At 33.6% G+C, this 19,025-nt stretch overlaps 2 protein-coding genes across 25 annotated transcripts; both read right to left on the bottom strand.

Moving 5' to 3' along the window:
• Window positions 1-1,416: 1,416 nt before the first annotated feature.
• On the bottom strand, window positions 1,417-9,996 carry LOC101244875 (putative pentatricopeptide repeat-containing protein At1g12700, mitochondrial). 24 transcript variants are annotated; one of them, XM_069298982.1, is made up of 7 exons: window positions 6,425-9,996; window positions 4,989-5,179; window positions 4,801-4,873; window positions 3,720-3,800; window positions 3,244-3,469; window positions 2,601-2,665; window positions 1,417-1,620 (listed from the first exon to the last, which is right to left on the bottom strand). In XM_069298982.1, the coding sequence occupies exon 1, from the start codon at window positions 8,348-8,350 to the stop codon at window positions 6,572-6,574; it is 1,779 nt and encodes a 592-aa protein (XP_069155083.1). In that variant the 5' UTR covers window positions 8,351-9,996; the 3' UTR covers window positions 1,417-1,620; window positions 2,601-2,665; window positions 3,244-3,469; window positions 3,720-3,800; window positions 4,801-4,873; window positions 4,989-5,179; window positions 6,425-6,571. The 24 variants fall into 24 exon arrangements, with proteins under 24 accessions (XP_069155083.1, XP_069155081.1, XP_069155079.1 ...); XM_069298980.1 differs by having other exon boundaries at window positions 1,417-2,665; window positions 3,308-3,469; window positions 5,094-5,179; XM_069298978.1 differs by having other exon boundaries at window positions 2,601-3,469; window positions 3,717-3,800; window positions 5,094-5,179.
• Window positions 9,997-10,689: 693 nt separating this feature from the next.
• On the bottom strand, window positions 10,690-18,100 carry LOC101245169 (uncharacterized). Its single transcript, XM_004240367.5, has 12 exons — window positions 17,985-18,100; window positions 17,867-17,887; window positions 17,678-17,778; window positions 15,749-15,806; window positions 15,587-15,630; window positions 15,406-15,486; window positions 14,622-14,692; window positions 14,211-14,321; window positions 13,225-13,307; window positions 12,868-13,084; window positions 11,911-11,994; window positions 10,690-11,068 (listed from the first exon to the last, which is right to left on the bottom strand). The coding sequence occupies exons 1-12, from the start codon at window positions 18,004-18,006 to the stop codon at window positions 10,999-11,001; spliced, it is 963 nt and encodes a 320-aa protein (XP_004240415.1). The 5' UTR covers window positions 18,007-18,100; the 3' UTR covers window positions 10,690-10,998.
• Window positions 18,101-19,025: the final 925 nt, after the last annotated feature.

A 19,025-nucleotide genomic window follows, 5' to 3' on the forward strand; every position in this document is an offset into this window, starting at 1 on the left:
CGCCGTCCAATTTTTCGCATAAATATGTCATTATGGGCGTTAGTTGCTTTGCTAGAAATATCAGCTCATATTCCTTTGTTTAAATAACAAATGAAATGGTCACATCCCCTTTTAATTACCACATGACATTTATATTAAAAATAAATAAATTAATACATCTCTTTTAGATAACCTACTCGATCTCTAAATCAATCCTTTTAACTGACCTATATGTCGTATCCTACCTAAAATTTATCCCTTTTAACCCATTATCAAAGCCTTAACATTTTCTATGTTAAAGATTACCAAATACATATGACAAAGGTTAGAAATTCCTATTTCATCACCCAAAATGTAATGAATGTTGCATAACAACACCGCAATATAACTATGACAATCCACATTTTACAATCTTTTTTTTAGATTTTTGAATCTCATCATTATTATCAACAACCTCCTCACTCTTGGAGACACTGATCTCATCTGGACATTCACAATTTTCTACAATATCATATGTAAAATATTTTTCAAAATCAACCATCCTCCTCTTCAAAATTTTCTTTTCATGATGAAGATTATCGTTTTCCTTCTTTAAATTGTTGTTGAGATTTACAATTCTAGAATGTAGCGGATCATCAACCCATTTAAATAATCACATTTATAACCCTGCACTATTATAAACTTGAACTGAACAATGACCAAAGATATAAAAATTAATGACATTATATGATTAATTTACACAGGCTTAGAACAATTATAAACCGTAAGATATGATATACACGTCAATTAAAAGGGACGATTTACGGAATAGATAGGTTATTTAAAAGGCAAAATGCATAAATATGTTCATTAACTTGGCTTCAAATCATATTTATGCCCTTCAACTTTGGATCTGTACAAATAGACACTTAAATTTGTATAAAATTGAACAAATAGAGACACATGTCCTATGTCTTACGTGTATTATGTTATGTAGGATTCATGTGTTTATTTATTTAGAAAGTTGAATACTTAAAGTGTTTGTTTGTGCATTATAAAAGTTGAAGATCAAAGTTAAAATTTGAAGTCAAGTTTAGAATCTAATATATGTATTATGCCTATTTAAAAGGGGAGTACTAATTTTAAAAAATATATATAAATGTCATGTGGTCATTGAAAGGAGATGTGGCAGATGTCGTCTACAAGATCACATCTATGTGAGAAGTTGGATGGCGAGAGCAGGGGAGAGCCAAACTTCAAAGAAGAGGTATATCTAGACATTTTCGAATAGTTTAGTGACATATTTGACTCCTTTCCCATCTTTAAATAACGTGGTCTTGAACTTTAGTCCCCGTTTGTTCCATGGACAAACCTTCCGAGCCAAAAGTCAGCTTGTTGAACTTGAAGTTTTGCTCGCGGGACAAATGAGGTCAAAAGTTCTTGCTAAAACACCAGACATTTAACCAAGTCTAGATTAAGCCCAAATGGTCAAAAACTCATCCAAGTTAATTCCAAAGAGAAGCTATGCAAGTAAGATACCAAAATCTATCTAGAAATGTTCCACAAATACATAGTAATCATGAATGTAAACCACTCATGCAGATGCAGCAACCAATCCTTGTCACTACTCCAATGCAACTACAGCAAGATACTATTATGAGCCTGCAGCATAACAAATAGGTCAATTAGTTATCCGGAGAATAGGGGCACAGGGAGAGTAATAGCTACAGGTTCGGGCGAGCCCAGTAGCTATTGCTTAGACCCTGTACTTGTGTCAGGAATTTTATTAAATATATATCATTATTTAAGTGCGAGCCCACTAACTAACACAAACTACCAGGTTTTGGTGACAAACTCAAAACCCATGAACTTCAAATCCAGGCTCCACCGCTTGAGTGGAACATGTTCAAATCCAACAAACTGAACATCAAAGATGAGTCATCCGTCCTCCAAGAAGTAAAAGGAAGAATAAACTTGTCATTCTATCATCTTAATAAATCATGGAGTCAAGTTCTGAGGATTCAAACCGAATCAAAACTATAGATATCTTATGAAGAAAAGCAGTAGCGTCTGTTAACAGTATAATGTGGCACAAACAAAAAGGTAAAGACCATATATAATTCGTCAGAAACTTATGGAGCAAATTCCCAAAGCACATTCAAATTAAACTGGGAGGTGGTAGAAAATAATCCTATTAAAAATCCTATTCGGGTAAAGACAGATGGATATGGAACAAGCCATTTCAAGGAGCAATTTCCCAGGATTTTCAGCTTTGCAACAGTAGAAGTGTATCTCTGCAGAAATAGATCATAACCTTTGGAAAGGTGTAGTAATTGTCAAAGCGAGGGATGAGCCAGGAAGCGGATAGACTATGTAGCAAAGTATTTAATAAAGCTTATCTTCACTAGAAAAAGGCTAGAGGTTTGAGAAATGAACCAAAACACAACACCTGTGACAATTGCATCACTTTCTTGCTACAGTTTCTGCTGCGACTGTAATGATCTTGTTCTACCACCCACACAAACATATTTGACATCATTGTAAAAGAATCTATTGCTATCTAACTACAGATCTAGCTTTTGGCAAGAAGCACATTTCAATACTGCACATTTCTTTTATATAAGAAGAGCCATCAAATTTACCCCTTCTGTCATAAAGTTCCCAACTTCTGTTGCTTGGATAATCTTTCCCAGTTCCGTAGACTTTCCTGACGTAATTTTCAAGAGAATTAATGAGAGAGAGGAGGGGACAAAAGAAAGCACAAAGAGTATTTGGTTGTAATAAATATTACACATGACCAACTATTAGTGTGGAATCTAGTAAATCATCTTGTAGAACTAGACAGTAGAAAATGGAGATTTAAAACTTTTAACCTAGCACTTGTCTGTATTAATGTCAGCTGAATATTCATAAACATTAAATGTACTATATTATGTTGATGAAAGAGGGCAACTCATACTTCTGGTTAAACAATTGGACAGGACTGTGTACTTTATGTCAAATCATTCCACCAAATTTTGAGTGTGATCATACAAATATACTAGTCAAAGAAACAGCTGAAAGGGGGCAATGGCAAGAAAATACACTCAGAAGAATTCTTCCTCAAGGGTTGGCAGGACATATTCTAGAAAAGGTGGACCCACCTAAAGAGGGGGAGGAATTAGATAGAGCATACTCGAAGCTAGAAGCAAGAGGAAAACTCACAGTTGTGTCTGCATTCCAGGCAATGAGACAAAAAGGGGAAGTCAATGAAATATATAAGCTGATGCAGGAACTTATACCTACCTGCAGGAACTAACATATAGGAAATGTAATCAAATCTATCACCCCTTGACATGCAGGAACTTACACCTACGTGGTGTTGGAACTTTTGGCTCCCGGCTGCTTGCTCCATGGACAAATCTTCTGGGGAAAAAGTAAAAAATTGTTGAACTTGAAGTTTTTCCCATGGGACAAGTGAAGTCAAAAGTTTAAGACTAGTCGCCTCCAAAATCATCCTTGTAAATCACCCCTGACACGTGAGCAAGTCTGGATTAAGCCCAAAATGGTCAAAACCTCATCCAAGTAAATTCAAAATAGAAGAAGCTATACAAGTAAGACCTCAAAATCTGACTGAAAATGTTCCAATTTATCCAAATTATAAGTTCTCCAACATCATAATTTTAACATATTCATGAAATAAATTTCTTCAAAAATATTTTAGGTTTTCCACAAATACATAATTAGTCATGAAGGTAAAACACTCGTGCAAATACAACCACCATTCCTTGTTGCCGCTCCAATGCAACCAAAGCAAGATACTATTACATTAACTGCTCCAATGCCGATAAACAAATATTTGCCTGCAACATAACAAATAGGTCAATTAATTTTTTGGAAAATAGGGGCGGAGGGAGAGTATTAGCTATGGGTTCAGAAATACCCAGTCACCCTGTACTTGTGCCAGGAATTTCATTGAATATGTATGAATATTTAAGTACGAAGCCAATAACTAAGACGAACTAGTGGGTTCGGTGACAAATTCAAAATACATAAATTTCAAATCCTGGCTCCGCCTCTTGAGAAGAACATGTTCAAATCGAACCAACTGAAATTGGCACATGAAACTTAAACTTGTAGAAGCAGCAGAACCAAATATGAGGGATCCCTTATCCAAGCAGTAAAAGGAAAAAAATCTTGTCATTCTACAATCTTTATAAATCATGTTGTCAAGTTATGAGGATTCAGACCAACTCAAAACCAAAGATATGTTATGAAGACAAGGCAATAGTGTCTGTTTACAGTACAATGTGGCACAAACAAACAGGTAAAGACAATATATAATTTGTCAGAAACTTATGGATCAAACTCCTAAAGCAAATTCAAATTTAACTAGGAAGTGGTAGAAAATTACTATTCGGGTAAGACGAATGGATATGGAACAGGCCATTCAAGGAGCAATTTCCCAGGATTTTCAGCTTTTCAACAGTACAAGTGTATCAGTCTCAACAAGGATAGAACATAACCTTTGGAAAGAAGGTGTAGTGACTGTGAAAGGGAGGAATGAGCCAAGAAGCCGATAGACTATGTTGTAAAGAATTTAAGCTTATCTTCACTAAAAAAAGGCTAGAGGTCTGAGAAATGAAGCAAAAACTAACACCTGTCACCATTTGCATCACTTTCGTACTTCAGTTTCTAATGCGACCATGATGAGCTTGTTCTACCACCCACACAAACAAATTTGACATCATTTTAAAAGAATGTCTTGCAATCTAACTACAGATTTAACTAGATTAGCATTTGGCAGGAAACACATTTCAATACTGCACTTTTCTTTTATATGAGAAGAGCCATCAAATTTACCTCTTCTGTCAAAAAGTTCCCAAATTCTCTTGCTTGGATAATCTTCCCAGTTCTATGACTTTCCTGACGTAATCTGGTTCAAAAGAGTTAATGAGAGAGAGAGTAGGAGAAAAAAGAGAGTACAAAGAGCATTTGGTTGAAATAAATTACATATGACCGACTATTTGTGTCGGCATCTAGTAAATCACCTTGCAAAGTTAGACAATAGAAAATGGAGGATTAAAACTTCTATCTCCAATTTTTAAGTGAAGCTCTTGTAATTTGTATGATGTCAAGGACGGAAAGATTCTCACTTATAACAGTTGTAGTTGCATCAAATGAGAAGCCCCTTCCAGCTATTTCCTTCATGAAAGATGCCATTTCACTAATTTTGTTGCACCTGAGAAATCCTTGCACAACAATATAGTAAGTGACATTGTTGGGAAAACAACCATTGTCTTCCGTCTTCCTTGGAATATCTTTAGATTCATCCAAAAACCCTTCAAGACTACTTTAATATGTCACCCTTTGAATATAATAAATACAATGCCTTGAAAAATATAATAGGGAAATGACTATGATTAATGGTAAGGGTAAATTAGGAACTAAAGAGTTATTTGGTGTGATGGATAAGAGAATTTAATCCAGGGATAATTTTGAAGTGGTCATTAATTTGTTGTTTGGTTGCAAAGGGTGGGATATCTTATCCTAGGACTGACCATTAGTCCAAGGATAAGTTATCCCTCCATGGGGGTGGAATAATAATCCCAGGATAAATTAGGTAATCCAACCCAAACAAGAAAGGAATATTAGAAAACAAAACTGAAAAATACTTATGATTTCCTATTTGGATAGAAATTCTATCCAAACTTAAGTCTATTACAAGGAAATAAGGTTGAGAAAAGGTCACCAAGCTGGATTTATCAATTATGGGGCAACATATGGGTTGAATGGGCTGAGCTGAAATCCAATGGCAGAACTGGTGGCATTCTATACATTGGGAAAAAAGACAATGGAAAGTCAGAGAAATTCATAGGGGCAGTTACACCATTTCATTTTGATGGAGAGTACAAGAGGAGTTCAAATGGGGTTTCACAGTGTCTACGGACCTCACAACAATCCAGAAAGAGAGCTATTGTGCTATGAACATGCGGCATAACGGGATTTATGGAATGATTGGTGGGTAGTTGGAGAGGACTTTAATGTTTGCAGATACAAGAGTGAAAAAAGCAATGGTAGTAGAAGATCCAGCGCAACAAACAACTACAGTGAATTCATTCTTAATCTGGTAATTATTGATTTACCTTTACTAAGGGAAAACTTCTCTTGGTTCAGGGGTGAATAGACAGATTTCTAATCTCCCTGGAGTGGAATGATACTTTCGACTTAATGAAGTTGCCAGAAAGAAGTATTACATTCAATACTAATGCATTTTAATAATTGAATACTTTCCTGAAATATCAATTATAGAAATAAAAATAGTGAAATAAGGTAATGAGAAAATGTTTTGCTTTCTACAACAAATGTTAATCGATGTATTATGTTAATTTCCAAAACTGTGATTTGTTTAAAAAGGAGGGAGAGGTTGGGTGAGTTGGGTTATAATCCATTGTTTGACCCAGTAAAAATATAGGAAGTGGTTTACCTTTTCAATAAGCCTGCCTGCAAAGCCCAAGCGACGTTCTAATTGGCTTTTCTGCTTCAACAACTACAATAGAAAGCATTTGTTTTGCAGTGCTTAGAGGAAATTGCATCACAATGATAGTGTAGCCAAATAAATCAGGCGAAAGAATCACTTCATAATTTTTGAATGAAGATCTAGTATCATGTCAAGGACGGATGGACTCTCCCTTAGAACGTTTACCAATAACTCAGTTGTAGTTGCATCAAATGAGAACCCCCTACCCGTCATTTCCTTCATAAAAGTTGTCATTTCAGTAATTTTTCTACACCTGAGAAATCCCTGCACAAGGGCATTGTAAGTGAAGACGTTTGGCAGATAACCATTCTCCACCATTTTTCTTAGCATATCATTAGCTTCATCTAACAAACCTTCAAGACAAAATCCATGTATCATCTTATTGTATGTTCTCACATTCGGAAGCAATCCAATTAAAGAAAGCTTCTCAAAAATAGCACGAGCTTCATCGAGTTTACCAATGTTGCACAATCCATTGATGACAACATTGTAAAATTCAATATCAGTAATTTCTCTCTTTCCTTCTAACTTATTAAAGAGTGACAAAGCCTCTTCAACAAGTCCATTCTTAAAATAACCATTTATCACAATGCCATGAGTGTAAAAATCAGGTATGAATCCTGCAGATAGCATCTCAGCAAAGAATTTTCTAGCATGGACTATTTTTCCAACTTTAAAAAGACCTTGCAAGATAGTATTGTAGGTGACGACATCAGGTTTTGTTCCCTTTTGAGAAATTTCACAAAACAATTGCATAGCATCATCCACTTCCTTTGTCATACAGTATCCATTTATTAGTATGTTATAGCTAAAAATGTTAGGCTTGATGCCCTTATCGATCATGATATCGAAAATTCTCTTTGCTCTATCGACTTGACCACGCAAACAATATCCATCCATTATCGCATTGTATGTAATTATATCAGGCTCTACAGCTTTTCTGACCATGTGTTTCATTACTTCCTCAGCATCTTCAACTTTCCCTTCTTTGCATAGTCCATCTATTAGTGTATTGAAGATGCACACATCTGGATAAATATTAAGGTTCACCATCTCAGAGAACAAAGACGTAACCTTTTCCCACTGACCGAGCTTACATAAACCATCAATCAATGAATTATACGTTAATACGTCTGGATGAATGTCTTTCTGCTTCATCTCGTTCAGAATGTTGATAGCAGCATCTAAGTTTCCATCTTTGCAAAGAGCATCTATAACAATGTTGTAGATGTATATGTTGGGCTCAGTATTACCTTGTTCCATTAACCGGAGCAAACTTAAAGTCTTCTGAGTATGACCCCTTTTGCTTAGCCCATTCATTACAGTTGCATACGTTACTACATCAGGCTCACAAATCTTCTCTCTTACCAACTTCTTGAACAATTCAACTGCATCTTTGACCTTATTTTCACTAAAGAGTCCCCTTAATAAGGTGTTAAAGGTGACAGCATTAAACGGAATGCCATTTTTCAAGTAAATGGGTAACACCGAAAATGCACAATCAACACGACACATCAGGCAATAACTATTAATCATGATACTCAAGATGAAATTATTAATTGGGATACCCAATTTCAGCATTTGTCGAAAAAGAGAAATGGCAGCAGAGTAATGTTTCATCTTTATCATAGTCTTAAACAATTTAGAGAAATCGACAACTGAAGGAAGAGGCTTCATTGTAACCATTTGATGGAAGAGAGTAACAGCATCATCTAAATTGCTACTATTTACACCAATTTTATCCTTAACTGAAATTGATTCTTTACTGTAATCGCATGAAGAACAACTTCTTCCAGTAATTACTGAATCAGCAGAGAAAGAGATAAAGGAAATACCATTGCCATTGCCATTTCGCAGAGAAATTCTCCTCATCTTCTTCAATGGCTATTTCTCTGTGGGTGAAGGGTATTAGAAAAATAACCTAATATACATTAACTCCGTTTACATTTAATTTTCGATATTTTTTCTTTTATATAATTTTTAAATATTTAAAAAATATTTATTTTAATTAGTAAATATGATATTTAACTTTATCAATCCAGAAGGTGAAATTCTAATTATTTAACATTTAAATATTGCATGTTATATGAATTAGTACGGCTAGATGAAATTTTATATGTATTATATTATGTAAAATATATATATTTATTTATTTAATTTTATACAAATTTATTTATGTATTTTCAATATCAGAAAGCATAGATGTTAGTCAAACCCAAGTTTTAGAACATTTTATGCATCATGTCTTTCCATTTTATTTCAAATTAAAAAGTGGTATTTTCCATTTTATTTCAAATTAAAAAGTGGTATTTTGTTTTTAATTAAATAAATGAATTTTATATAATCAAGAAATTATTTTAATACTGCTCTGCCAATTTTTATCAATTTTACATAAACAATAAATTATTAAGTAGCTATATTTTTTCAATGTATTTATTAAGAATAATTAGTAAAAACACTCTTTTTTAGAACTTAATAGTTTGCTAAGCATAGACGAAGTTAGGATCAAGAGTTTAACGGTTTTAAATTTTCTTCAATTAATTTTGTTAAGGATACATAAATTACTATACATATATTAAATTAATTCTAGTATTAATATAGAGTCTATGAAAAAGATATTGAGTTCGTCTGAACCCATGAACCCCCACCTAGCTCTGCCTCTGTTCCTAACACGAGTTCCAACTTACCTCTATTTTACATCCATTCTCTATATTTGAAAAGTAAAATAGAGAAGGGCTCTCCGAATAGACTTTGATTCACTCTTTATTCTCCATTTACGTAAAGAAAATAACAATTCTCCAAATTTAGAAAACTACTATTCACACTCTCTATTTTAAATTTTTTATCATTTTATAATTAACATATTACTTTCCATACAATATTCATATTCCTTTTTAAATGTAATATTAAATTTCAAAAAATATATTATTTAATATTTGCTACTTTCATCCGAATTAATATTATTTCCAATTAAATTTTCATCATTTTTATATAATTTGATAATATTATTATTTTATTTTCACCGTCAGAAATGAATAAAATTAAAATGACAAAATGAAATCAATTTAAAAATACAACGTAACATAATAATTTAAATAGAAGATAACAATACGACGTGTGACATGATAATATTATTACAAAAAATTTTCTTGCAATTAATTTGTATATGATATAATATTTGCTTGCAATATATGTTAATTGAAAATTTAGAATAATATATAATTTTATATTAAATAGAGAATTCAAAAAATTATATTACATTAAAATTATATAAATTAATTATTTGAAAAAAGAGAGAGAGAGAGAATTTATATAAAGAAATAAGAGGAGTAACTTTCACATATAGCAAACATAAAAATCATATATGTATGTTATAACTATACTTTGCATAATTACGCTTCATAACAAACATAAATATGTATATTTCGCTATATATATATATACAAAAAAAACAGGTGTACGATTCGTTAATCATATACAAAAAACCAATTGTATAATTCGTTATACATATACAAAAGAAAAAAGTTATATACAAATCAATTGTATTTATGTAGATATAAAATGAGAAAGAGAGAAAGATAAAAGAAAATTGGACAGAGAAATATTTGTATTGATTATTATAAGTGTATAGAACGAAGATATATGTAATTGCAAAATTACATTTCATTTCTATTTATATAAGCGATAGAGGCGAAGGAGGCGAGCGAGATCTCGGATAAGGAAGAGAGGGAAACAAAATTATATTATATTATATATATAATTTTTTTTCTCATTTTATACAAAAATAAACACATTTTATACATTTGTGTTTGTATGAAAGCGAGAGGGAGCGAGAAAGGGAGGCGACTAACAAACAGTACTACAGTGCACAAAAAGTGTGGTTATAACATTTAATTTGATTTATTAGTTTGTCATTATTTATAATTTTTCCATAAGAAAATAAAAATGAAAAAAATAATAATAATATAATATTGAGTAAAGAGAATAATTTTGTTTAGAGAATAAAAATAAACAACTATATATTTAAAGATTAAAATAAATGATAGTGTTGGAGACGCCTTAAATAATTTCAAATGATAGGGGTGTGTTCAAAACTTTAAATACCACTTAATTTGAAACAAAAAGAGTAATAAAAGCACCTACAAAAGCATAATTTCAAGTTCATGTTCAAACACCTACTTATAGCAACAATTGCCACACATTTACAAACATGCTGAAAAATCAATCTCTTGCTAACACAATTTTGCAAAATAGCAAATTAGAGTGTTATTACATGAAACTTCTAACAAGAACTAGAAGAAAAATAATGCATTGTTGCTGTTGTCAAGAGTGGACCTAGAAGTCCTGACATAAAGTTCAACCGGATTCAGTAACTTTTGCTCAACATTAAATCTGTGTTTTCTTCATCGAACAGAATGCGTTTTATCTTAGAAAATTAAAATTTACATAATTCCCATCTTAAAAGGTTGTGTTTTCTTTGTTTCTCATACACTGTGAAAGACTAGCAGAGTGCAGCAGCCTTATAGATCTTCCCTACAACTAGCAAGAAGGGCTTCTGCTGCCGAATCCAAATCATGAGGAAAGAAAACCCTGAAAACGTTCACGTGAATGAGCTCAAATCTTCATGAGTGACTCGAGAACATTACAACAACAACAACCCCAACATAATAGAATCCCACTTGTGGGGTCAGGGGATAGTAGAGTGCACTCGAACTTTACCCCTACCTTGAGAAGGTAGAGAGGTTGAAAAAGAAGAGAAGTAATAAGATGATTAGATAACCAAGGCTAAAGGAACATGCAGTAATAGAAATCTAAAAATAACAAGAAATAAGACTAATACTACTCAAGTGAAAGGAAAAGAAATACGTCCGACTACCTTACTAACGCTCTATCCTAATTCTCGACCTCCACACCCTCCTATCAAAGGATCATGTCCTCGTATAGCTAAATTGTGCCATATCCTGCCTAATCACTTCATCCCAATACTTTTTTGACTCAAGAACATTATGTAAAAGAAATTGCTTAGACATGGAAGTGCAAGCAGAAAACTGCCAGGCTCTTTCCCCAGTAATCAATAATATCTGAGATGCCTAAAAAGAACCAAAAATTTGGATTACTGAGATAATCCCAAAATTTTGTGTTACTGAGATAATCCTTTGGCTAAAAAGAACCGAAATTTTCACATCCTACAATAAGAAAGCATTCTTGGCCCCAAAAGTATGAAGAAATTTTCACATCCTACAATAAGAAAGCATTCTTGGCCCCAAAAGTATGAAGAACGGGAATACCTTGAAAGGCATCCAAGTTTTGTCTTGGGAAATGAAAATTAACCCTCATTTTCCAATTGTTCAGCATGTCTTTAGTATAAGAAACCGTCTATTTTCTTGCCGTACAAGTATAGAGATGTGAAAAAGAGGAGACATTGTAATCACCTGCACGTATTATGGTACAGTGTCTGGCTCAGTTGGTCTATGTCAGCGATACCTTTAGTGCCTGCAACAACTTCAAGCACTTGCCTGGGAAGAGGGAGTCGATATTTTTCAAGAAATCAAGATCAAACTCGAGATACAGAGAATCATATGCAGCTAGTAGTACTGCTATATTGCCAAGGCATAAGTAATGGGAAAATATCCCACAACAGAAACAATATAGAGAGAACTAAAAGCATCGGGAACAAAGTAAAATTACCAAAGAATGCATCAGACTGAACTCTAAGTTCAAAATCAAACCCTACAACCCCAAACCACACCTCATTGTTGAAGCAAACAGCCACTTCTTCTAATAACTAGTAATAGTAGAAAGTTCAAAATACGTCTGACAATATTGGAGGCGTTTGTGATGACAGATCATAAATAGAAAGACAAATTTCATGAAAGGTCAAGTATCCCAGATTGAATAGTTAACACTTTCTTTGAGTTTTCTATCTTTTTCTATATTTTTTAAATTTGCTTTTTGTTTTTTAGTTTATTATCTTTTTGGACTGTGGCACTTGCCAATTTGAAGTTCAGTGGGCATGTTTTGTAAGGATAGCTCTTCTACCCCTTCCCTGCTTCCATCCACATCTCAGATATTCTGCTTTTCCAGTTCTACTTGGAATGAGTTTGTCCAAGTCTGTATCCTTTCCCGACTCTAAAATTACTTTTTTTGATTAAATAAGTATTGAAAGTAGATCTTTAATATTTAAAAGTGTATTTAAGGGATAAAAGAAGGGAAACTAATCCAGACACTGGTATCCTACAAAGAATATCTAATTTAGAAATACAAGGAAGTTGACAAGTTGTAGCTTTCATGTTCAATCAACTTCAATCCAGGAACACTGTTTGAATTGATGTCTATTAGAAATGGAAAAAGAATCATATAACTAGCAATAAGAGTGCTATGACACTCACCGAACTAAGCAAGGCTCGTTGCGACCTTTGACAAGGCATTCTTGATCATGCTTATCCTTTTTCTTTGAAGGCCATGAGGATTTCACATACCTTATCCCAGCATGTGTATTCTTAATATCACAGTATGGTGAATCTGTTTCAATCATCATTCGCTCAACAGGTATACCCTTTACAACTTCAAGGTTCTCAGCTGTCTTGAGAGAGCAACCATTTATTCCTAAGATAAGTTGTTCAAACAGAGTGACATAAACAGATTTAAGTAAATCAGTATCGAGCAATTTAAGTATCTCATGGAAAACACATGAACATGACAGCTTCTAAATTAAAAGATAGAATACAATGAACCAGAGATTTCACCTATAAAAACATTACTAAATGAAAGAAGTTTATCACAATCTTCAGCACTTCCAGTGAAAGAGTGTGCAATGCCAGCAACAAACCTGTTCAACGCAACTGGTTTATCAGAATGCCATTTATATCAGTGTTGTCAAAGGCATGCTTAAGCCCTGAAGCAAGGCCAAAACGTATTGAGTTCTTCACGTCGCTTAATGTGCGCTTCAGTGTCATTATCATGGTTATAAGGCATACTTGTCTCTTCTGAAGAAGAGGTGACACTAAACAATTGAATTTCACTTCATCATAAATATTTTTCAATTTTTTTGTTCATATATTTGTCATTCATGCTTATAATTATTAGTCTTGAACTAAACACACACACACACACAAATATATGTTCTCCCTTTGCGCCTTTTTATAATCAAAGCCCACACTTTATTGCGGTTTACACTTAAAGCCCCAACAGACCTTAGAGCTTTTGATAGCACTGATTTATATAAAGCTGCAACAATGCATCAAATAAACTTGAACCATGATAATGTTGTTTAATATCACTTAATCAAACAAAACAAGACTAGGGTACTATCTCCATTCCATAAGACAGATTATCCAGTCAAACAGCATTTGAAGTTTTACATCAGTGTTGTAGCATTAGCAAATCTCGGCATAAGTTGGCCCCATAACAAATTTTGACATGAGGAGGTAACGCTGTCTACATCCGCTTTTCCCTGAACCCACATAGGCGGTACCCTTCTAGTAATGGGGGTCCGGCTCCATCCCAAAAGCAGTGAGATATGGGAGTCAGACATACAGTTGCGAAATCGTGAGATACTGGAGGTTTATTACTTTATTAATTCTTCCCCCCTTTAAGCTGGCTTATGGAAAACCTAAGGACTACAAGATTTTAGATTAATTAACTTGATCTTTCTGCAATTCTTCTGCGGAATACAAGGTGAAAATTAAAGCCGAGCCATTTTGCTTTATCTCCAACAAGTACAAAATGTTACCGATCCTTATTTCGTTGAAGAATGTCACAGAAATCCTGAGAAGCTGCTCGCATGTGAAGAAACATTGGCAGCTTCATTGTATATGCCAACTCAAACTGTTTTTCAAAGTACCTATATTTCAAAATAGAAAGCAAGAGCACATCAGCAAAGTGGAAACAAGGCGAAACTACAAAAAAATAGTCACCAAAAGGTACACCTAGGCTACAAGTTGAGGAAGAAGTAACTCCTTCAGCTAAAATGTCACCAAACACAGGTTTTTTTTTTTTTTTTGGGGGGGGGGGGGGGGGAGTCGTGCGGGGATTGAGCAACACAGCTTCGCCACTTGCTTTTGCTTGGGGGTTGTGAGAGAACAAGAGTGCTGTAAATTAAGGAAGAACTCATTGGGGTGGGTGATTTCAAGCAGATACATACTTCTTCTGAATGTCAGATGGACAAAAGTGAAGTCTATCATAGTCCAACCCACATTCGCCAATCGCAACCACCTTGTTTGAAATGAATTTTGTCGTTAGCAAAGCAAGTAAATAAAGATAAGCTACTGTTATTTTTTAGGCACCAAGAATACATAGTCACAATTAAAATAGATCCAAAAAACTTGCTAGCCAATAAAGAAAAGATTTATGCAGAAGTGTATATTCACGAGAGAAAAGGAACGAATCACATAATGGGTGACTTGCTATATCATTAGAATGCATTACAATGCGCATCTTATAAACAAATCTTTTGTCATTATAAGCTTCTTACAGCGTTCAATGTTTGTTTGCCGTCTTCCTAGCACAATGTAGGAAGTTAGCCCAAAAAGTAGATCTCCAAATGTTAGAGCTTGTAAAATTCTTAAAATCTTCTAAGCTCTTTTAGGGGAAAAAAATTTTCTTCCTTGATTTGGAGTCAATGAAACCTCAAAGCAGTTAAAGGATGAGCTTAAATTGTTAAAAATATCACATCTTAAAAAGTGTGCAAATGATTCAGTATTCTTTTGGATATACTAGTGTCATTATAGGAACAAATCCTTTTCAAAAAAGTTTGGAGCAATTGAAACATAAGATCAGTTAACCCAGGAGCTTAAACTGCTCGTAGTTCACACATTAAGAAGTATAGTATTAAAGTTTCTCAAAAGTTGCTAATTTGAACAGGGAATTTACCAAGAAGGTGTAGTTCAATAATTCCATAACCTTATATACAGAAAAATTGAACATACTTTTCCTTTTTCTTTTCCCTCTTTAGCCAATGTCAAAAGATCCTGCAAATGCTTTTCTGGATCCCCACTGTCTTCAAATTCCTGATTGAGAATGGAAGAAGAAATGACAAAGCATCCAACATATATGAATGGGTAGGGTTTTTTCTGTAGGTCATTAAAAAACAACAAGAGTGAAACCCACTTTGCATCTTGTCGGGTGCACTCCCACAGTACAGAAAAGTCTTGCTGCAAAAAAAGAGTTAGTTCTCAAGGTCAGACATGCCAATATATTTGAGAAGCCAACTTGCTGCAAAAGAATAAAAATAGTCAGAGTAAATCAGCTAAATAAAGACATATGGACAACCATCTGTTTCAGCAATGGCAAGAGCTTCCTTTGATTCTTCAAGAGAGCCACCAGTTACCTGGAAGGAAAATTCTAACCAAATTATGATCTTCAGTAGAACAAGTGAAAGGCAAGTTCATAGAATGGCTGTAAGACCATAAATGTAAAATATGGGAGTTGAATGATTTTTGTTTAAGAAATGTTAATGGGAGTATGATCACATCATGTAGAAGGTATCAGTAGCACATATAAGAGGATAAAATGACAGAAGGTCACTTGAGATAGTTTAGTCATGTCCTATGTCAAACTCCATACAGAGCGATCCATAGACGTGAAACCATGATGATTGAAGAGGGACAAGGTAGGCCTAGAATCACATGATGGTAACTATATCGAAAGGGTAACAATCTGTTGGAAGCATGCAGACTTAGCATAAAAAATATTTGGGTTTACCATTGGGAGACAAACACAAATCGATGAAAATTTGAAATGACGTCCTTGAGAAGATGGAAAAGAGGTGGGCAAATTGGACGAGACAATATCTCTCCTTGGGTGGTACAACCACAATATAATTAGCAGTGTTCTTGGTGCACTACCCACCTATACAATGTCTCTTTTTTCAGCTCCTTCTTCAGTGTTGAAGCACATGGACAAATTAACGAGAGATTTTTTTTTGAGGCAAGCTAATGAACTAACGAAACCTATTTGTCTTGTAAGCTGGAAAACAGTCACCAAAGATAACAGGAAGGGGAATCTAGGAATTAAAAATGTAATACTGAAAGCCATAAGTGGCATTGGAGATTTAACATGGAGGGTAATGCACTTTGGAGGAGAATTTTACTGGAAAAGTTCTCTGGACAATCCATGGCACGCCAAAGAGTCTATAATGCCTCATGGCATCGGGGTATGGGAACAAATTAGAGGGCTTTGGAACAAGTTCGAGACAAATATGGGGTTTACTCTTGTAAATGGAAGGAAAATCAGATTAACATATCTCACTAAAAGATCATTTCTTGGTTTTTTATTATCTATCAACATGTCACAATGGAACAACTGCAGAATTCTGTATATCACAGGCTGGACTTCGAGTTTGAGAAGGGATATATATGATTGGGAAATGGAAAGATTAGGTATTTCAAATGCTAAGCAACATTGTTTAGGACGACTACAAAAGGGACTCTATCAGTTGGAAGGGTCATTCCAAGGGTATTTTTTAAGTTACAAGTGGAAGAAATAGATGTATCTTGGTCTGTGCGCTAGTAAGATATGTAGAGAACTCTTTTTGCTAGAGAACCTAATCTTCAAGTATTTGATTGATTCCAACTATTGAGTAGTAGTTCTCGTTCTTGCTGTAGAACAAGTCCGGTAATTAATTAAAACAAGATCTTTTTGGTACGAGTATAAGCTAATTGAACAAATTCTTTATCACCCAAATCACAAGGGTCTATTCCACGCAGCCTTACCTTGCTTTTCTACAAACAAACAAAAAAACTGTTCTACAGCTCGAACCCGCGATCGTATCGTAATTATTTAAGAAACGTGATTTTACAATGGAGTAGTCCATCTTTTAGTACACACATCAAGGGGTGAATCTTTTGGATTTTTAACACATCAGAATTGCAAGTCAGATTTGATATAAAATGTGGAATATTACAACAAGATAGAAGAAAACCAAAACTTGGTAAAAAGCATTGTAAGATCCTTCAAAAAGCTCCACATTGTATCATAGTCTTCACTGCAACAAAATTCAAACAAAAAGGGCAGTTCGGTACACTAAGCATCCCGCATTAGCAGGGTCCGGTAAAGGGTTGCACCCTGAAGGGTGTGACCTAGACAGTCTACGTCCCCTAATGCAAGCAATCATTAGTGGCTGCTTCTATGACTCACTCGAAACCCATTCAAGCAAATCAACTAAATAACAAAAGAAAAGTAAGTGTGAAGGGTTTTTACTATTATTCTTTCAACTCCAGCACTCCACGCCCTTTTCAACACAGCTTGAATGTCACCCATATGATACTGTTTTCCATTGTATATCCCTTTGAACATGCTATCTGAATTGTTGGGGTTTCTTCAAAATTTAGAATGAACACAAAAAAATTGAATCTTGGAAATAGTTATTGCATTTTGCTGCTTACTTACCAGTGAAATTGACGGCTATATCTGCTCGAATTCAAAAATTTAATTAGATAAAACATCAAAAATTTACTTCTGATTACGAGAAATTGACCCGGAAAATAGAAGGGCAGTAAGATTTTACCAATCATTCGTACAGTCGCCATTGCAGCTGAAGATGTTTTCGTCTGAAGAACAAGTTGGCTTTGTGAAATTTGAGAAAAAGAGACTGAGATAGTCCTTCTCTTATACTTCTCTATTTTTAAAATTAAATTATAAAATTTTTAACTAATATTTTAAGATATATTTTTTCATTATAGTAATATGTAAAAAATTAAAATTTATTGTACTTTTTATATAATTTTAGAATGTCTAATTTTTTTAATTGAAATATTAAATTAATGTGATCTAATTTATCTTTAAAAATTAATTATATTATTTTTTAATAAATATAACATGACAAATAATTTTGGACGGAAAAGTAGCCGTTTTTCCCTTATGTATAGTAGTAAATGTAAAACATCCCTTATTTTTTAAAAAATGGACAATTTCAGTCCAAAGTTCACAAGATCAAAAACAAAGGAGTCGTGAGCTAATTTTCTAACAAAACTAGGTGTGCTCGTTTAGCCAAATAATATTTGTTTGAATATATAATTTTTATTTAAAAAGTTTTACCGTGATTTATGTATATTTATGGATCATATTTTAATATATTTGTTAACGTTAAAGAATATATAGACTTCCTCACATTTTTGCTCTTCTTTCTCTTTATATTTTCTCCAATTTAATTTATAACAAGCTTAAATTATTCATAAAAAAATCAAAAACTGCTATATCTACTCACTCTCTAAAATTCAAGTTGAAAATGCAAATTTTATATTATTGGCCGTATAACTAGGGTTTCACATTTCTTTTTGATCCATTACTGAGTCATTTAACATTATCGACATTGAAAATTTATTCTTCCCTCCATTTGATCGTTAAAGAATTACTTATCTACTTTATTGTATCATGATAATATCACATTCAAAAATATTTTCAAATCATATCATGAATCAAAGAAGATAGCGACTGACCAAGATAGAAGCTATGCATGGCCGATGATGATTAATGGAACATACTTTAAACCCAATAACCTCAAAAATTGAATGGTCTTCAAAAAATTTGACCCCCACCGTTTCATGGA

Source organism: Solanum lycopersicum, chromosome 6 (assembly GCF_036512215.1).
Source record: "Solanum lycopersicum chromosome 6, SLM_r2.1".
NCBI classification, from domain to species: Eukaryota; Viridiplantae; Streptophyta; class Magnoliopsida; order Solanales; family Solanaceae; genus Solanum; species Solanum lycopersicum.

Bases quoted from the DNA above. Each gene is read 5' to 3' on its own strand.
- LOC101244875 (XM_069298980.1), bottom strand. From the start codon at position 8,350: ATGAGGAGAATTTCTCTGCGAAATGGCAATGGCAATGGTATTTCCTTT.
- LOC101245169 (XM_004240367.5), bottom strand. From the start codon at position 18,006: ATGGCGACTGTACGAATGATTG. The intron at 17,888-17,984 runs GTAAAATCTTAC...GAATTCGAGCAG, and splicing joins GGCGACTGTACGAATGATTG to ATATAGCCGTCAATTTCACT. The intron at 17,779-17,866 runs GTAAGTAAGCAG...CCAACAATTCAG, and splicing joins TATAGCCGTCAATTTCACTG to ATAGCATGTTCAAAGGGATA.